Source organism: Bos mutus, chromosome 14, assembly GCF_027580195.1.
Source record: "Bos mutus isolate GX-2022 chromosome 14, NWIPB_WYAK_1.1, whole genome shotgun sequence".
In the NCBI taxonomy this organism is placed as follows: Eukaryota; Metazoa; Chordata; class Mammalia; order Artiodactyla; family Bovidae; genus Bos; species Bos mutus.
This window is the reverse complement of record NC_091630.1, coordinates 30,674,592-30,695,453: the sequence shown is the minus strand read 5'-3', so window position 1 is coordinate 30,695,453 and position 20,862 is coordinate 30,674,592. Positions and strand designations below refer to the sequence as shown.

Below are 20,862 nucleotides of genomic sequence, written 5' to 3'. Positions count from 1 at the left end.
TCCAAAATCAATAGCTACTAAAGAATCTGATCTTTTAAATCCTACTTCAAGGATCATTTTCATCTTTTTTTTTTTTTTTAATATTATGTATCAGTAGCTCATAACTATATATTTCAGTAAGCCATTGAATTCTGTCTCTACCTTTGTACTTTTAAAGTTAGTGACCAGGAAAAAAAAGAAAAAAACCTTCAAAATGCTTCAAAATCAATAAAATACCCTTCATTTGAACTAATTGGGTAAAATGGCAAGTAGGAATTAGTGTAATGATCACTTTAAACCTTCAAAGAGCAATCAGTTTTACTGTTTTCAAATTCATGGAATGAACAAAACCTAATTGCCAAAATGTTTCAGGCTATCATTTCTATCTGTAGTCCCCATAAAAAGCAATATGTAAAGCAACTCAAATTATAATTGAGGAAGCTAAATATATCCCTTGCATTCTTGTTCCTGTGTTTTTAAACACAATAATTGTTATTTAAATGTATCATTTGATCAGTTTACATAACATTTTTTTAATTAGTGAGGTTTTAATTAAAATTTCTTTGACTTTTTTTCACTTGGTGTCATTAAAACTTAAAGTAGAAAGTAGTCTTCTGAACTAGTTTATCACTTTTATAGGAGCTGTAGTTAACAAGGTAATTTACATTTAAAGGATAATATTTTCATCTAAAATACTAAAATACTTGAAAAAATGTTTCTAAAATGTTCCAAGTTACTTTGTTGAGTTTATGTGTTTCTTTCGGCAAATCCAGTCATACCTGCTTTAGTAACAGTGAAATATGCTAGCCTCTTATGATGTTGATTTAATATCATAATATCAAAAATAGTAGCAACATATTTTAGATGAAATCCAAAAAGTTGTGATTCACTTTCATAAATTTCATACAATATAGTCTGAACATCGATCATTGTTCAAAAGCTGTGTTTATGAAATTTGGAAATGCTTATCAGAAGAAATAACAAAATACATTTAAAGTTTTTTCAATGATGTCATTTTCTTAAATGTGTCCTAATATTTAAATTAAGCTAAATTACTTTAAAAATACATTAGTTTATTTAAAAAAGCAGGTTCGTTAAATTCTTCCCACTTTTATATCAGTATTTTTATTTTTCTAGTTTAATTTTTCATAAAATTAGATGAATTCAAATGACTTATGATAGTTAATTTTTCTTTTTTTTTTCCTCTTCTACAAAAGCTCATTAGTGTTTAAAAGTACCTATATATGTATGCAGGATTCTCCCTATAGAACCTTTAAAATTTTTATACTGCTTGGTATTTTTACTACTTAGTAATCAAATTGCTATTTTTTTCCTTTACTTTCTTCCGGGTACCCTATATCAGGCTTAAGAAAGCAGTTTCTTAACTTGCATAATACCATGCTAACAAAATTTGTTAACTTGAATTTCATTTTGGAATTGTGTATCCTGATACATGTTTTTGTTTGTTTTCTTAACTAGTGAAAAAGGCCATAGATTTTAAATCTAGAGGATTTAAATTGTTTCCAGGGAAAGACAACAGCAACAAGTTTTCTATCTGTGAGTGTACTCCTTTTTTTGTTTCTTTCTCTAGTGCAAGAGTGAAGTTTGTGGTTGTCTATGTTGTTTGTGTGTTTTATAAAAACGTTTGTGTATTTAGCAAATTAACTGCATTAATATCTATATAACATGCATGGTTATTATTCAATATTTTCTTATATTTAAATGCATATTGAATTTTAGGTTAATGTGGTAAACTTTGGAGCTCAGATTGTTTCAAAATGTAAAAAACAAAAACTCTTTGATCTAGCGTGTTGATAACATTCTAGTTTTCTAATTCTAGTATGTGAGATTAAAAAATGAGTAAAAACCATTAAATTGATGATTTCTTGTAGGAATTTCTGTTTGAACATATCTACATTTCAACATAATTATTTTTGTAAGGGAAAATTTTTAATAGCAATTTTTCATTTACGGGAAAAAGATATTTTAGTTTGAGTTAATTTAAAGAAATCCTTTAAGTCAAGAACTTTGTAAATGAACTATTTTTTTTTTTTAGAAAAATCTCATGAAATGAACTGAATTACATATATTTATGTGTGCCCCAATACACAGTTTTGCTTAATATTCAGGGATTTATAGATCATCTGAAGTTCATCCATAAGCGTCAGATTAAGAATCATCAAACTAGAATATTCATTGTTATATGAATATAAATGAACATACAGTAAAACATTTAAGAGAGCTATGCATTTGTCAATACTAATCAATAGTAGTTTATAGATACATATAATAAATTTTGAAAGAAGTCATTTATGACACATCTGATTTCTAAAATGCCTTATTGATAATAAATAAGATTAATTCTTATAAATACATGTTATTCTTTTTTAGCGAATATATGTATTTTAGCATTATTTATTTTTATTCAATTCCAAATGATCTGATGAAATGAATTTAAAACTATTTATAAAACAATCACTTACTATATCAGATAAAGATTCTACCCCCATATTTGAGTTTTATTTGAAACAGTAAGTGACATAATTGAGCAATTACAGCAATTATCAAAAGCAAACTTGGAGCTTGTTGGTATCAAATATTTTAAAGTGTTCTAATTTTAGTATATGATTTTCACATTTTGTTAGATTTGAGAATATGAAACCAAACATAGGAAATATAAGTAGGAAATCCTCAAATTGGGTTACCTGTTTGGAAAGCATTAGACAGTTCATTTCAAAGTATTTAGTCACATAATAATGATTTATTGTTTATTTTAATTTGTTTATTTAGTTAGCTAATTGGAGGAAAGTTGCCTTATAGTGTTTACAATTTTATGTTGGTTTCTGCCATGAAAAGTGAAAGCTCAGTCATGTCTGACTCTTTGGGACCCCATAGACTGTAACCTACCAGGCTCCTCCATCCATGGGATTTTCCAGGCAAGAATACTGGAGTGGGTTGCCATTTCCTTCTCCAGGAGATCTTCCCACCCAGGATCAAACCTGGGTCTCCTGTATTGTAGACAGACGCTTTACTGTCCGAGCCACGAAGCCACCAGGGAAGAAGACCACCAGGTTTCTGCCATACAACAGCATAAATCTGTTATAATTACATTGTTATATTTTTAGGATTAAAACATATTTTCAAAACAGATATATTAGTTTTTAAGAACAATAAATAATCTATAATATTTTCAGTATAACTATTTGATACATTCAGAGATAAAAAAATTTTTATTATAATAGAAAATATGAACAGAAAAATTTTGTTAGATGAAATTATTCTGACATATCAAGTTTTATCATGTCAACATGAAATAAATGTTTGCAGACTTAAATAATTCTGTTTACTACTTTTCCCTCAATATTTTGTGTGGCTAATATATTTATTTTGGAAACTAAGGAGAATTATAAGCTATTACTTTTTTCCTTTTCCTCATTTTGGCTAGACAAATGTTATTTTATATGCTTCATACTTCAAAATTTTCCATGTCCTGGGGAAATCAGGCTATTACTGAACATCTGAGATTTATCAAGGAATTAAGATGTATGTAAATCTATATCACCTGCAATTATATTACATGTATCATAATAACATGCTGTATGCTGCTAAGTCACTTCAGTCATGTCTGACTCTGAGTGACCCCATAGATGGCAGCCCACCAGGCTCCCCCGTCCCTGGTATTCTCCAGGCAAGAACACTGGAGTGGGTTGCCATTTTCTTCTCCAATGCATGAAAGTGAAAATTGAAAGGGAAGTCGCTCAGTCGTGTCCAACTCTTAGCGACCCCATGGACTGCAGCCTGCCAGGCTCCTCTGCCCATGGGATTTTCCAGGCAAGAGTACTGGAGTGGGGTGCCATTGCCTTCTCCGAACATGCTATATACCTTAACATTAAACAATGTTACATGCCAAATTTATTTAGTTAAAAAAAAAAAGATATATGTAGCTCTTTATACTTGGTACATTGCCTTAGTGGACATTCATATTATTTTCATTGTTCTTGTAGAGTGATTATGAGGGTGAACCAAAAGGGGATTAAGACATGAGTGTGTCTGGGGAGACAAATAAACCCTAATTAAATATATATATATTTTTTTTAATTTTTTAACTAAAAAAATCCTTTATATTGTCGGGAATACAATTATTGAAACAAAAATAAGAAAATTACTCATAAAGCAAAAAATGTTTTACTTCATAATTTTAAAATAAATTTTGCATTCATCCATTACAGCTTATGTAGGAGGTAAAATATACTCTTGAGCTTTCTTATTTTTATTTTTGAATATAAATACTTCCATTTTCAACAAGACAAAATTATTTATGTCAATTCTTTGATAGTCACAAAGTAATAAACAAATATAATTTTACATTTTATTTTTCTATAATTTTTCCTTAAATGTTTAGTAACTATTAATAGTTTAAAATATATATTATCTATTATTGATCACAGAGAAATTTATAATGCCTTAATTTTTTATCATTATTATATACTTGTTATCAAGTAAGCGTTTGGGTTTTCATCTCTTTGAATCATTTATTTAAAAACAGGACCAAATTTTCAAAGAAGACAATTTTTATCTGACATTAAACATTCACTTGAAAAAAAATAATAAAGCTTATATTATTTGAAAAAACAATTCTATCACAAGCATTTCCAGAAATGAGCATAATTATAGAGGACATGAACTACAGACGTTTTCAAAGTGTGTCTTCCCACAATAACACCTTTAATTTTTAACTAAGGAGTAAATTAATAAGAGATTTAGGAGACTGCAACAGTTTTCATGGGAAGCATTTCATTGTTTAAATGGCTAATTCAAATTATTTTTCCAACTTTGGTATCTGAAGTCTATGTAGTCTCTATCTATATCTTGTTATTTATCAAAGATAATAGATTTGCAAATAAAGTAAAAACTATTTTTAATGTATAAAATAAAATATTTTTATATGTAAAAATTTGAATTGATTGAACTTAGTCTTGCCCACTTTTTTTAATATTATATCCCATATAAAATTGGATGGTTCAGAAAACTTGCTTATAATAATAGTATTTTATTCTGATATTGTGGAGAAGGCAATGGCACCCCACTCCAGTACACTTGCCTGGAAAATCCCATGGATAGGGGAGCCTGATGGGCTGCAGTCCATGGGGTTGCAAAGAGTCGGACACGACTGAGCGACTTCACTTTGACTTTTCACTTTCATGCATTGGAGAAGGGAATGGCAACCCACTCCAGTGTTCTTGCCTGGAGAATCCCAGGGACCGGGGCGCCTGGTGGGCTGCCGTCTATGGGGTCACACAGAGTAAGACACGACTGAAGCGACTTAACAGCAGCAGCAGCAGCATTCTTATATTGACTGATTTTATAGTGTTTTCAAGCTAAAACATAGTATAATATTGTGCAAAAAGATTCCTATAGCATATTTTATAAATACGTATATAACAAACATACTTTGATGTTAAACATGAAATGACAATTCATCCAATTTTTAAAATTTTGCTTTAAATTTTAAAATTTTAAATTTAAATTTTAAAATTCTGCTCTCCTCTCTGTTTTTTTCCCACTGATATGTGGGGAAAGGGATTCATATTGTATTAGTAGTAGCAGTAGTAATGATAATAATAACAGTATTATTATTATCGTTAAGATCAGAGCAAAAGGAATATTCCCATAGTCATGCTCTTTTCAAGAGACAGGGCCCTGTCCATGTAATTAATTTTTTAAAGAGCATGCATGTTCTTTTTACAAGTTATTATTCAAATTGAAAGACGTAAAAGGGATACATATTTGTCCAATTGTTTGAATGGCATTATTTAGTGAAAGTAGGTGATTGAATGGATACTAACTTCATTTGAATGTCTTGGCATCACTAGCTACAGAAAATTATCTAGTATCTAAATATCAGAAGGGCTTCTCAGGTGGTGCTAGTGGTAAAGAACTCACCTGCTAATGCAGGAGAGGTAATGTAAGAGAGAGGTAATATAAGAAATATGATATAAGAAATAAACCAGCATTTTTATGCTACTTGATTATTAAAAGGTGTTCCCAGGTGGTGCTAGTGGTAAAGGACCCGCCTGTCAAGGCATGAGACATAAGAGACATGGGTTCCATCCCTGGGTCAGGAAAATCCCCTTGAGGAGGGCATAGCAACCCACTCCAGTATTCTTTTCTATAGAATCCCATGGACAGAGGAGCCTGGCAGGGAATCACCTTAGCATGCTCTTAAATATAAGAAAAATAGATGATATACTTTTTATTTTATTTTATTTTTTTAGTTTTAAATACTTTAAAAACCTTAAATGCATATATCATGCAGAAGCTTTCCTATTTTCTTCACATTTTAAATTGGGAACTTTTTCACCTATTGTAGATATCCAGAAACAGTAGTTTGAAAGATACTTTTCAAATAGACAAAAGTAATTTGACAATTATATCTTAAGAACTGGGATTAATTAAGTGAACATGGTGAAAATTATAAATATGCTTTGCATTATTCACTATCTGAGCCACTAGGGAAGAAAAATAAAATATTTGGAAAAGTGTTTTGAATTTTAATTATTGATGCCATTTTGCCCTTCTGAACTTTCTGTATAGGATGGAGTACTCAAGGGTTAAGAGTAGAATTTCTTGAATCAGTCTGCCAAGGTTGAAACCTAGACCATGGCAGAAAGTAGAAATAGGACTTTAGAAATATGTTTTAACCTCTCTATATCTGAGTTTCCTCACCTGTAAGAAATGTATAATAATAGTAGCCACCTTTCAGATTCTTGCGAAAATTAAATGAGTTGATACATGTAAAAGGTGTAGATTGCTGCTGCTGCTGCTGCTAAGTCGTTTCAGTCATGTCTGACTCTGTGTGATCCCATAGACGGCAGCCCACCAGGCTCCCCCAGTCCTGGGATTCTCTAGGCAAGAATACTGGAGTGGGTTGCCATTTCCTTCTCCAATGCATGAAAGTGAAAAGTGAAAGTGAAGTTGCTCAGTCGTGTCTGACTCTTAGCGACCCATGGACTGCAGCCTACCAGGCTCCTCCACCCATGGGATTTTCCAAGCAAGAGTACTGGAGTGGGGTGCCATTGCCTTCTCCAAAAGGTGTAGATTAGTTACTGACATATAGTAAGTATGATGTAAGTGTCAGCTGTTGTTAAATTTATATGAAACTAGGCAATAATGATGATAAAGTGGAAAAATAAGACATTTATTTTTTATTTTCAAATATATTCCATTTATATACTTATATATAATTTGTGTTATAAATTTAATATACTAATGTAAGAAGCCTATATCATTCTACTACGTTTTCTTATCTCTATCATATGTTAAAAAGTCACATTTTAATGACATATACTACAATATTTTCAAAAGTCAGAGATAAGAAAGATAGTGCTTCCCATAGAAAAAATATTCTACTCATTGTAAACAGTGTATAACACATTGTTTTTAATTAAACTACTAGGAAATATTCACTGAGAAATCATTTACCCCATCTGGGTACTGTAGGAATATTAAAGTAATGATAGGTTTTTCCTTATCTTTACCAAATATATATTTGTATATATAACAAAGGAATATGAAACTATTAAAGAGTATGATAAGATAATTTAAAAATTAAATATAAAATTGTTCATGTTATATAAAAAGGAAAGTAAAAGTGAAAGTGAAGTCTCTCAGTCGTGTCCAACTCTTTGCGACCCCATGGACTGTAGCCTACCAGGCTTCTCTGTCCATGGAATTTTCCAGGCAAGAATATTGGCGTGGGTTGCCATTTCCTTCTCCAGGAGATCTTCCAAATCCAGGGATTGAACCCGGGTTTCCCTCATTGTAGGGAGACGCTTTATCGTTTGAGCCACCAGGGAGGATTAGAAAATCTGAAAAGAAATAAGAGATTGTATTTTGCAAAAGGTGGGACTTGAGCTGAGTCCTGAACATTATATATAGAATTTTGATAGCTAAAGAGGAAGAAAAGGAAAACATGAAGACTTGAAGAAGGCACAAAGAAGGAGCATGGCTAACCATTAAACTTGCATAATAATAAAGAGTCTGTTGGACTTGGATTACGGGTGTATCTTAATTGCAGAAGAATGAAGAATCTGTTGTACTTGGGTTATGGATGTATCTTGGTGGCTATTGGGAAATATAATAGATATGCTTAGAAATCTAGAATCATAGCATATTTGGACAGTAATGAAAGCTGTGTTTGAGAAAGTTTAATTCTCTTCTAGTACTCAAGATGAATTGGAAGAGAATGATAATAGAAAAAAAAAGGATTAAATTAGATTTGAGCATGCACATGAAATGATTAGGAGATTTTTGGTAGGGACCTAGTAGGCCATTGAAGGATCAGGAAGGAGCTTGGGGGTGGGGGGGGAAGATGCAACCTTAGGTTGCAAGTCCTTAGCAAAGAGAGAATTTTTCAAGTCATGAAGAAAATTCAGTATATTGAGAATTGTGGGTCAGTGCCTTTAAATTTGCCCTCTGTATATGATATAAGCTAAAGTAAAAGAGTGGCCAAAAGAAAACATAATAACAAAAACCAGAGAAGTAAAAATAAATTAGCAAGTCAGCAGACCCAGAAAATGGGAAAAAAAATCACATGTATTGTATGAATTAGTGAATTTATAATTAAGTTGGCAGCAATAAAAATATATGTGAGGGTATTTGAGAAATTAATTTTTATAGAATAAAAGTGCAAACACAATTTCATATCTAGTTGAAAATATGACAGCTTTATCAGAGTTATGACTGTTGGTCATACTTATCTTGATAAGCAAGATACTTATCTTGCTATCTGATAAATCAATTTAAATAAGTTGACAATCCATGCTAAATGATGCAGGAATCCAGTGTTTTTAAACATTGACTCTTCATTAGAATCCCATAGAAGATTATTTTAAAAACAAACAAGAAAACAACAACAAAACCAACTGGTTCACAGTGTCTACCCAGAATCACTGCATTAGAATATCTAGACAGAAAAGTAAGCATCTGTTTTTTCATAAAAGAAGAAGAAAAAAAAAAACTCTATAGGTGATTCCAATTCACAGTGTAGGACAAGAACCATAGCAAAGTTTAGATTTTTTCATTTCTAGAGTCTCTACTCAGGTCCTATTCTTTTCTTTAAAAAGCAGATAAGTTGATGAAGAGCAAAATAGAAGTTATTCTCCAATTTGCTATAAGATTGAGTTCATGAAACAGTGTCACTCAGATATTTCAGACTTCATCTGGTTTAATAATCTTCCCATTAAAAAAAAAGATTTCTTAGGGAATTATTTATTTACTGTGAGCACATTCACTGAAAATATGAATACATAATTTATCAATAGGGTGTTCTGAAGAAACTGCTGAAAGTGTACAATAAAACATAGTCATGGGACTTGTTAAAGGGTAAAGCCCTTAATTTGATTTTCAGCATTAAAGCATAATTCAACGACATGCTTGATAACTTGCATCACAGTTTTATTTTCACATTGGCAGAATAAATTCCTTGTTATATACCAGTTAAAAATTGCCATTATCCTTAAACTTTTTCCATAAAGTTTTTTTAATTTTTTATTATTATTATTATTTTTTACTTTACAATATTGTATTGGCTTTATTTTTATGTTGCAACTTTAAAAATAACAAGTATCTGATGACACTGATATAACTGGTAGTGACTTCTCTGCTGCCAATAATTAATGGAAACTCTGGCAATGATACCTATGGAGTGCATTACAGAGATTTCAAAATTTGATAGTAATTAAAAATAAAAGTGTTAACTGTTAATGTGTTAATATTCAAAGTAGTATGTCATTGAATAGAAACATGGAAATTATGTTTTATATATCCACAAATTAAAAAGTATTTTTGTTCTCATTATTGGTTTATAAAATTATATTTAACATTCCATGTATAAATTATAGTGATTAGAATAATAAAATACAAGAATATATTTTATGTACAATTTGAAATGAATATCACTTTTGATTTTCTAATCATACATGTTTTGATTCTTTCTTTTCTTGTGTTCCTGTTGTTTCAGTAAATGAGGGAGGTATTAAGACAGCTTCCAATTTATGCCCAGATCCAGGAGAACCAGAAAATGGGAAGAGAATTGGATCAGATTTTAGGTATGATTTAAAATTTTTTATTTCATTATTAACTTTGTTAAAGTTTATTTTAATTTAAATTTCAAGTATAATAATATGGAGATGAAGACGTGGTGACTTAAAAGTGTGGCAGCTAGATTTCACTGAAGTGTTATGATTAATAATATTTCACTAAAGTGACTAAATAACATCAAATTTATCAGGGAACTTTTTTAAGTTTAAATGATTAATTTATTGTCATGTGCTATGTGGGAGAACTCGGTTGGATCCCTGGGTTGGGAGGATTCCCTGGAGGAGGGGATGGCAACCCACTCCAGTAATCTTGCCTGGAGAACCATCATGGACAGAGGAGCCTGGCAGGCTACAGTCAATGGGGTCACAAGAAGTTGGACACAACTAAGCAACTAAGCACAGCACAGCACAGTAAGTGGAAAATCATGAGATTCAATTTGAAATACATAGGTTTGAATTCATATTCTAATGTTTATTAATTGTCTGATCTTGAGTAAGTTTTTCAATCCTGTCTGCCAGAGTTTCCTCTTCTGTAACATGTAAATCAAATTTATCACATAGAATGATGTTTCAAATGAGATACTGCATGTGAAACCTTCCTGCAAATGTTCTATAAACATTTTATTTAAAAGAAAATTTAATTTGAATAAGGTTTATCTCCATCTTAAATTTAGTATTTATTTTAAAAATTGAAATCAAGTTTACTTACAGCACAGAAAATATACATAGTAGACTAGGCTTCCCAGGTGGTGCTAGAGGTAAAGAATCTGCCTGCCAGTGCAGGAAAAAAAAATACGTGGGTTCCATCCCTGGTACAGAAAGATCTCCTGGAGGAGGGCACAGTAATCCACTCCAGTATTCTTCACTGGAGAATCCCATGGACAGAAGAGACTGGTGGACTATAGTTCCTGAGGTTGCAGAGTCAGACATGACTGAAGTGATTTAGCACACAGAGCACTCATGGTTAAATGTGTCAAAGGAATAGTGCACTTAATAATATGGTAACTATTAATTTACACTATGACACAATATTGTTTAAAAATATTGAATTTTCAGTAGTCCTCTGAATGTAACATTTTACAAATAAAAGATACAAAAATCCTGTAAAATACTAAGTGATAATTTAGTTCACAATACTATTTTCACAAAATATTCATGATATATTAAATTTTAAAATGATAATGGTTATAGTTTCACATACCACACATTTACATTCTTTGCTTCTTTATTCTGTTTGTATAAAGGACTTCTGAAGAAATTCCCCGTGACTAAAAATGTAGTTCTTATAATAAAAACCTATGAATATTTTGTCTCCATGGATCATTTGACTTAAAGTTATATTTTGATATTCTTGCAGGGGAAAACAATATTAGTTCAATATGAATAAACTTGTAATTTTCTAAAAAAATTGCAGAACTTTAACTAGCCTGATAATTAATATGGATAATATTGTATGAAAAATCACATTAAAAAGAAATTCAAAAGACCCAGAATCCAGTCAGAGTTAGAGCTTAATAACCTAAGTATATTAAAAATCAACTAAATCTCAATCTCAGTAGTTAAAAGTGATATTTTATAGACTGTAAAATGTCATCAACATACCTGGTATTTGTATATGTATACTTTATTTAATAAAAACCCTATAATAATAAAACCTATAGTAACCTGTTTGTTATTTTATTCCACCTTGGCTCAGATGGTAAAATATCTGCCTGCAATGCAGGAGACCCAGGTTCGATCCCTGGGTTGGAAAGATCCCTTGGAAAAGGGAATGGCTACCCACTCCAGTATTCTTGCCTGGAGAATTCCATGAAAAGAAAAGCCTAGAGTGTTACAGTCCATGGCATCAAGAAGAATCAGACACAACTGAGCAACTAACACTTTTATTTTCACTTACAAATAAAACTGAAAGTCTGCTTATCCAGCTAATAATTTTATGTAACTGGAATTTGAACTCATTACTTCCTGATTCTATATCCTGACCCTTTAATTACTGTGTTAAATTATGCTTTGAAACCAAACAAACTTCATTCAGATCCCATTCTTACAATCAACCATCAATATATTGTCTTCTCTGAGGATGTTTTCCTCAGCTCTAAAAATGATAATACCTGTTTCCTAGTATTGAGGTGAATGTTGCATGAGATATGCAAACATGGTAGCGAACTTAAGACGAATGAGTATTTAATCCTAGCTGCTATTGTAGTATGAAAAGATAAATGGAAATAATTATTCTTGAAGTTAGTATCTATTTGGTCTCACTTTTTACAAAAATATGCGGCTTATTATAAATAGGCTTATTACTATTAGAAATAGTAATATAGAGGGTTAAATTACCTTTTCAGTTCAGTTCAGTTGCTCAGTCGTGTCCAACTCTTTGTGACCCCATGAATCGTAGCATGCCAAACCTCCCTGTTCATCACCAACTCCTGGAGTTCACTCAAACTCAGACCATCGAGTCGGTGATGCCATCCAGCCATCTTATCCTCTGTCATCCCCTTCTCCTCCCGCCCTCAATCCATCTCAGGATCAGAGTCTTTTCCAATGAGTCAACTCTTCGCATGAGGTGGCCAAAGTACTGGAGTTTCAGCTCTAGCATCATTCCTTCGAAAGAACATCCAGGGATGATCTCCTTTAGAATGGACTGGTTGGATCTCCTTGCAGTCCAAGGGACTCTCAAGAGTCTTCTCCAACAACACAGTTCAAAAGCATCAATTCTTCGGCACTCAGCTTTCTTCATAGTCCAACTCTCACATCCATACATGACCACTGGAAAACCCATAGTCTTGACTAGACAGACCTTTGTTGGCAAAGTAATGTCTCTGCTTTTGAATATGCTATCTAGGGTGGTCATAACTTTCCTTCCAAGGAGTAAGCATCTTTTAATTTCATGGCTGCAGTCACCATCTGCAGTGATTTTGGAGCCCCCAAAAAAGTCTGACACTGTTTCCACTGTTTCCCCATCTATTTGCCATGAAGTGATGGGACCAAATGCCATGATCTTCGTTTTCTGAATGTTGAGCTTTAAGCCAAACTTTTTACTCTCCTCTTTCACTTTCATCAAGAGGCTTTTTAGTTCCTCTGCACTTTCTATCATAAGGGTGGTGTCATCTGCATATTTGAGGTTATTGATATTTCTCCCAACAATCTTGAATCCAGCTTGTGCTTCTTCTAGCCCATGTTTCTCATGATGCACTCTGAGTACAAGTTAAATAAGCAGGGTGACAATATACAGCCCTGATGTACTCCTTTTCCTATTTGGAACCAGTCTGTTGTTCCATGTCCAGTTCTAACTGTTGCTTCCTGACCTGAATACAGATTTCTCAAGAGGCAGGTCAGGTGGTCTGGTATTCCCATCTCTTTCAGAATTTCCCACAGTTTATTGTGATCCACATAGTCAAAGGCTTTGGCATAGTCAATAAAGCAGAAATAGATGTTTTTCTGGAACTCTCTTGCTTTCTCGGTGATCCAGCGAATGTTGGCAATTTGATCTCTGGTTCCTCTGCCTTTTCTAAAACCAGCTTGAACATCAGGAAGTTCACGGTTCATGTATTGCTGAAGCCTGGCTTGCAGAATTTTGAGCATTACTTTACTAGCGTGAGAGATGAGTGCAATTGTGCGGTAGTTTGAGCATTCTTTGGCATTACCTTTCTTTGGGATTTGAATGAAAACTGAACTTTTCCAGTCCTGTAGCCACTGCTGAGTTTTCCAAATTTGCTGGCATATTGAGTGCAGCACTTTCACAGCATCATCTTTCAGGATTTGAAATAACTCAACTGGAATTCCATCACCTCCACTAGCTTCGTTTGTAGTGATGCTTTCTAAGGCGCACTTGACTTCACATTCCTGGATGTCTGGCTCTAGGTGAGTGATCATACCATCATGATTATCTTGGTCATGAAGATCTTTTTTGTACAATTCTTCCGTGTATTCTTGCCACCTCTTCTTAATATCTTTTGCTTCTGTTAGGTCCGTACCATTTCTGTCCTTTATCGAGCCCCCCTTTGCATGAAATGTTCCCTTAGTATCTCTAATTTTCTTGAAGAGATCTCTAGTCTTTCCCATTCTATTGTTTTCCTCTATTTCTTTGCGTTGATCACTGAGGAAGGCTTTCTTATCTCTTCTTGCTATTTGGAACTCTGCATTCAATGCTTATATCTGTCCTTTTCTCCTTTGCTTTTCGCTTCTCTTCTTTTCACAGCTATTTGTAAGGCCTCCCCAGACAGCCATTTTGCTTTTTTGCTTTTCTTTTCCATGGGGATGATCTTAATCCTGTCTCCTGTCCAGTGTCATGAACCTCAGTCCATAGTTCATCAGGCACTCTATCAGATCTAGTCTCTTAAATCTATTTCTCACTTCCACTGTATAATCATAAGAGATTTGATTTAGGTCATACCTGAATAATCTTCTGGTTTTCCCTACTTTCTTCAATTTAAGTCTGAATTTGGCAATAAGGAGCTCATGATCTGAGCCACTTCAGTATTCTTGCCTTGAGAATCCCATAAATAGTATGAAAAGGCAAAATGATAGGATACTGAAAGAGGAACTCCCGAGGTCAGTAGATGCCCAATATGCTACTGGAGTCCAGTGGAGAAATAACACCACAAAGAATGAAGGGATGGAGCCAAAGCAAAACAATACCCAGTTGTGGATGTGACTGGTGATAGAAGCAAGGTCTGATGCTGTAAAGAGCAATATTGCATAGGAACATGGAATGTTAGGTCCATGAATCAAGGCAAATTGCTGCTGCTAAGTTGCTTCAGTCGTGTCCGACTCTGTGCGACCCCATAGATGGCAGCCCATCAGGCTCCCCTGTCCCTGGGATTCTCCAGGCAAGAACACTGGAGTGGTTGGCCATTTCCTTCTCCAATGCATGAAAGTGAAAGGTGAAAGTGAAGTCGCTCAGTCGTGTCCGACTCCTAGCGACCCCATGGACTGCAGCCCACCAGGCCCCTCCATCCATGGGATTTTCCAGGCAAGAGTACTGGAATGGGTTGCCATTGCCTTTAGAAATGGTCAAACAGGAGATGGCAAGAGTGAACGTGGACATTCTAGGAATCAGTGAACTAAAATGGAGTGGAATGGGTGAGTTTAACTCAGATGACCATTATATCTAATACTGCAGGCAGGAATCCCATAGAAGAAATGGAGTAGACATTATGGTCAACAATATAGTCTGAAACGCAGTACTTGGATGCACTCTCAAAAACGACAAAACAATCTCTGTTCGTTTCCAAGGCAAACCATTCAATATCACAGTAATCCAAGTCTGTGCCCCAACAAGTAATGCTGAAGAAGCTGAAGTTGAACGGTTCTATGAAGACCTACAAGACTTTTAGAACTAACACCCAAAAAAAGATGTCCTTTTCAATATAGGGGACTGGAATGCAAAAGTAGGAAGTCAAGAAACATCTTGAGTAACAGGCAAATTTGGCCTTGGAATATGGAATGAAGCAGGGCAAAGGCTAATAGAGTTTTGCCAAGAGAAGGCAGTGGTCATAGCAAACACCCTCTTCCAACGACACAAGAGAAAACTCTACACATGGACATCACTAGATGGTCAATACCAAAATCATATTGATTATATTCTTTGCAGCCAAAGATGGAGAAACTCTCTACATTCCTCCAAAACAAGACTGGTAGCTGATGGTAGCTCAGATCATGAGCTCCTTATTGCCAAATTCCCTTTTAGTAAATTTCAAATCATCAAATTATCTTGAAATCTTTTTTTTGGCTCCCTGATAGATGTTCAGAAACCAGGAGCTTACAATCAGGCTAAGATATACTCTTATAATTTAAGAATATTTAAAAATGTTTTGGAGACTGAACAGTTATGATATTTTTGGCAACTAGATTAGGTTCACAGAGGCAAATGTTGAGTTATGTGATAAAGTGTGATTAGAATCTGTTGTGTAGAGAAATGAAGTCCAGAGACGATTTATATATTTATATATTCATTATGTACTTCTTTACTTCACTCTTTAGATTATCTCAATTTGTCTCAACCTCTGTCACTCCAATGAAATCACTCTTCTCAACAACCTTCATGTTGTTGAACTTAACAGTCTTCTGCCCTCATCATTTTCAATTTTTCAATTGTATTCTACATTCTGGACCCCCTTTTAAGGACTTCTTTCTCTCTCTTTTTTTTAAATTTTATTTTATTTTTAAACTTTACAATATTGTATTAGTTTTGCCAAATATCGAAATGAATCCGACACAGGTATACCCGCGTTCCCCATTCTGAACCCTCCTCCCTCCTCCCTCCCCTACCCTCACTCTGGGTCGTCCCAGTGCACCAGCCCCAAGCATCCAGTACCGTGCATCGAACCTGGACTGGCGACTCGTTTCATACATGATATTATACATGTTTCAATGCTATTCTCCCAAATCTCCCCACCCTCTCCCTCTCCCACAGAGTCCATAAGACTGATCTATACATCGGTGTCTCTTTTGCTGTCTTGTACACAGGGTTATTGTTACCATCTTTATAAATTCCATATATATGCGTTAGTATACTGTATTGGTGTTTTTCTTTCTGGCTTACTTCACTCTGTATAATAGGTTCCAGTTTCATCCATCTCATTAGAACTGATTCAAATGTATTCTTTTTAATGGCTGAGTAATACTCCATTGTGTATATGTACCACAGCTTTCTTATCCATTCATCTGCTGATGGGCATCTAGGTTGCTTCCATGTCCTAGCTATTATAAACAGTGCTGCAATGAACATTGGGGTACACGTGTCTCTTTCCCTTCTGGTTTCCTCAGTGTGTATGCCCAGCAGTGAGATTGCTGGATCATAAGGCAGTTTAATTTCCAGTTTTTTAAGGAATCTCCACACTGTTCTCCATAGTGGCTGTACTAGTTTGTATTCCCACCAACAGTGTAAGAGAGTTCCCTTTTCTCCACACCCTCTCCAGCATTTATTGCTTGTAGACTTTTGGATCGCAGCCATTCTGACTGGCGTGAAATGGTACCTGATTGTGGTTTTGATTTGCATGTCTCTGATAATGAGTGATGTTGAGCATCTTTTCATGTGTTTGTTAGCCATCTGTATGTCTTCTTTGGAGAAATGTCTATTTAGTTCTTTGGCCCATTTTTTGATTGGGTCATTTATTTTTCTGGAGTTGAGCTGTAGGAGTTGCTTGTATATTTTTGAGATTAGTTGTTTGTCCGTTGCTTCATTTGCTATTATTTTCTCCTATTCTGAAGGCTGCCTTTTCACCTTGCTAATAGTTTCCTTTGATGTGCAGAAGCTTTTAAGTTTAATTAGGTCCCATTTGTTTATTTTTGCTTTTATTGCCAATATTCTGGGAGGTGGGTCATAGAGGATCCTGCTGTGATGTATGTCGGAGAGTGTTTTGCCTATGTTCTCCTCTAGGAGTTTTATAGTTTCTGGTCTTATGTTTAGATCTTTAATCCATTTTGAGTTTATTTTTGTGTAAGGTGTTAGAAAGTGTTCTAGTTTCATTCTTTTACAAGTGGTTGACCAGATTTCCCAGCACCACTTGTTAAAGAGATTGTCTTTAATCCATTGTATATTCTTGCCTCCTTTGTCAAAGATAAGGTGTCCATATGTGCATGGATTTATCTCTGGGCTTTCTATTTTGTTCCATTGATCAATATTTCTGTCTTTGTGCCAGTACCATACTGTCTTGATAACTGTGGCTTTGTAATAGAGCCTGAAGTCAGGTAGGTTGATTCCTCCATTTCCATTCTTCTTTCTCAGGATAGCTTTGGCTATTTGAGGTTTTTTGTATTTCCATACGAATTGTGAAATTATTTGTTCTAGCTCTGTGAAGAATACTGTTGGTAGCTTGATAGGGATTGCATTGAGTCTATAAATTGCTTTGGGTAGTATACTCATTTTCACTATATTGATTCTTCCAATCCATGAACATGGTATATTTCTCCATCTATTAGTGTCCTCTTTGATTTCTTTCACCAGTGTTTTATAGTTTTCTATATATAGGTCTTTAGTTTCTTTAGGTAGATATATTCCTAAGTATTTATTCTTTCCGTTGCAATGGTGAATGGAATTGTTTCCTTAATTTCTCTTTCAGTTTTCTCATTATTAGTGTATAGGAATGCAAGGGATTTCTGTGTGTTGATTTTATATCCTGCAACTTTACTATAATCATTGATTAGTTCTAGTAATTTTCTGGTGGAGTCTTTAGGGTTTTCTATGTAAAGGATCATGTCATCTGCAAACAGTGAGAGTTTTACTTCTTCTTTTCAATTTGGATTCCTTTTATTTCTTTTTCTGCTCTGATTGCTGTGGCCAAAACTTCCAAAACTATGTTGAATAGTAATGGTGAAAGTGGGCACCCTTGTCTTGTTCCTGACTTTAGAGGAAATGCTTTCAATTTTTCCCCATTGAGGATAATGTTTGCTGTGGGTTTGTCATATATAGCTTTTATTATGTTGAGGTATGTTCCTTCTATTCTGCTTTCTGGAGAGTTCTTATCATAAATGGATGTTGAATTTTGTCAAAGGCTTTCTCTGCATCTATTGAGATAATCATATGGTTTTTGTTTTTCAATTTGTTAATGTGGTGTATAACATTGATTGATTTGTGGATATTGAAGAATCCTTGCATCCCTGGGATAAAGCCCACTTGGTCTTGGTGTATGATCTTTTTAATGTGTTGTTGGATTCTGATTGCTAGAATTTTGTTAAGGATTTTTGCATCTATGTTCATCAGTGATATTGGCCTGTAGTTTTCTTTTTTTGTGGGATCTTTGTCAGGTTTTGGTATTAGGGTGATGGTGGCCTCATAGAATGAGTTTGGAAGTTTACCTTCCTCTGCAATTTTCTGGAAGAGTTTGAGCAGGATAGGTATTAGCTCTTCTCTAAATTTTTGGTAGAATTCAGCTGTGAAGCCATCTGGACCTGGGCTTTTGTTTGCTTGAAGATTTTTGACTACAGTTTCAATTTCCGTGCTTGTGATGGGTCTGTTAAGATTTTCTATTTCTTCCTGGTGCAGTTTTGGAAAGTTTTACTTTTCTAAGAATTTGTCCGTTTCTTCCATTTTGTCCATTTTATTAGCATATAATTGTTGATAGTAGTCTCTTATGATCATTTGTATTTCTGTGTTGTCTGTTGTGATCTCTCCATTTTCATTTCTAATTTTATTGATTTGATTTTTCTCCCTTTGTTTCTTGATGAGTCTGGCTAATGGTTTGTCAATTTTACTTATCCTTTCAAAGAACCAGCTTTTGGCTTTGTTGTTTTTTGCTATGGTCTCTTTTGTTTCTTTTGCATTTATTTCTGCCCTAATTTTTAAGATTTCTTTCCTTCTACTAACCCTGGGGTTCTTCATTTCTTCCTTTTCTAGTTGCTTTAGGTGTAGGGTTAGGTTATTTATTTGACTTTTTTCTTGTTTCTTGAGGTATGCCTGTATTGCTATGAACTTTCCCCTTAGGACTGCTTTTAAAGTGTCCCACAGGTTTTGAGTTGTTGTGTTTTCATTTTCATTAGTTTCTATGTAAATTTTGATTTCTTTTTTGATTTCTTCTGTGATTTGTTGGTTATTCAGCAGGGTGTTGTTCATCCTCCATATGTTGGAATTTTTAGTAGTTTTTCTCCTGTAATTGAGATCTAATCTTACTGCATTGTGGTCAGAAAAGATGCTTGGAATGGTTTCTATTTTTTTGAATTTACCAAGGCTAGATTTATGGCCCAGGATGTGATCTATGCTGGAGAAGGTTCCATGTGCGCTTGAGAAAAAGGTGAAATTCATTGTTTTGGGATGAAATGTCCTATAGATATCAATTAGGTCTAACTTGTCTATTGTATCATTTAACGTTTGTGTTTCCTTGTTAATTTTCTGTTTAGTTGATCTATCCATAGCTGTGAGTGGGGTATGAAAGTCTCCCACTATTATTGTGTTATTGTTAATTTCTCCTTTCATACTTGTTAGCATTTGTCTTACATATTGCGGCGCTCCCGTGTTGGGTGCATATATATTTATAATTGTTATATCTTCTTCTTGGATTGATCCTTTGATCATTATGTAGTGACCATCTTTGTCTCTTTTTACAGCCTTTGTTTTAAAGTCTATTTTATCTGATATAAGTATTGCTACTCCTGCTTTCTTTTGGTCCCTATTTGCATGGAAAATCTTTTTCCAGCCCTTCACTTTCAGTCTGTATGTGTCCCCTGTTTTGAGATGGGTCTCTTGTAGACAACATATGTAGGGATCTTGTTTTTGTATCCATTCAGACAGTCTTTGTCTTTTGGTTGGGGCATTCAACCCATTTACACTTAAGGTAATTACTGATAAGTATGATCCCGTTGCCATTTACTTTAGTGTTTTGGGTTCGAGTTTATACACTGTCTTTGTGTTTCCTGTCTAGAGAATATCCTTTAGTATTTGTTGGAGAGCTGGTTTGGTGGTGCTGAATTCTCTCAGCTTTTGCTTGTCTGAGAAGCTTTTGATTTCTCCTTCATATTTGAATGAGATCCTTGCTGGGTACAATAATCTGGGCTGTAGGTTATTTTCTTTCATCATTTTAAGTATGTCTTGCCATTCCCTCCTGGCTTGAAGAGTTTCTATTGAAAGATCAGCTGTTATCCTTATGGGAATTCCCTTGTGTGTTATTTGTTGTTTTTCCCTTGCTGCTTTTAATATTTGTTCTTTGTGTTTGATCTTTGTTAATTTGATTAATATGTGTCTTGGGGTGTTTTGCCTTGGGTTTTTCCTGTTTGGGACTCTCTGGGTTTCTTGGACTTGGGTGATTATTTCCTTCCCCATTTTAGGGAAGTTTTCCACTATTAT

The 20,862-nt window shown here is 34.1% G+C and overlaps 1 protein-coding gene across 3 annotated transcripts in view; it reads left to right on the top strand.

Moving 5' to 3' along the window:
• Positions 1 to 20,862, top strand: part of CSMD3 (CUB and Sushi multiple domains 3) — a 1,469,470-nt gene that overhangs the window by 599,027 nt on the left and 849,581 nt on the right. For 2 of the 3 annotated variants that reach the window (XM_005887888.2, XM_005887887.2), the window contains 2 exons: positions 1,459 to 1,536; positions 10,001 to 10,088. In XM_005887888.2, the coding sequence (XP_005887950.2) occupies positions 1,459 to 1,536; positions 10,001 to 10,088 (166 nt within the window). The remainder of the gene's footprint in view (positions 1 to 1,458; positions 1,537 to 10,000; positions 10,089 to 20,862) is intronic. The other variant, XM_070382828.1, reaches the window with a different exon arrangement.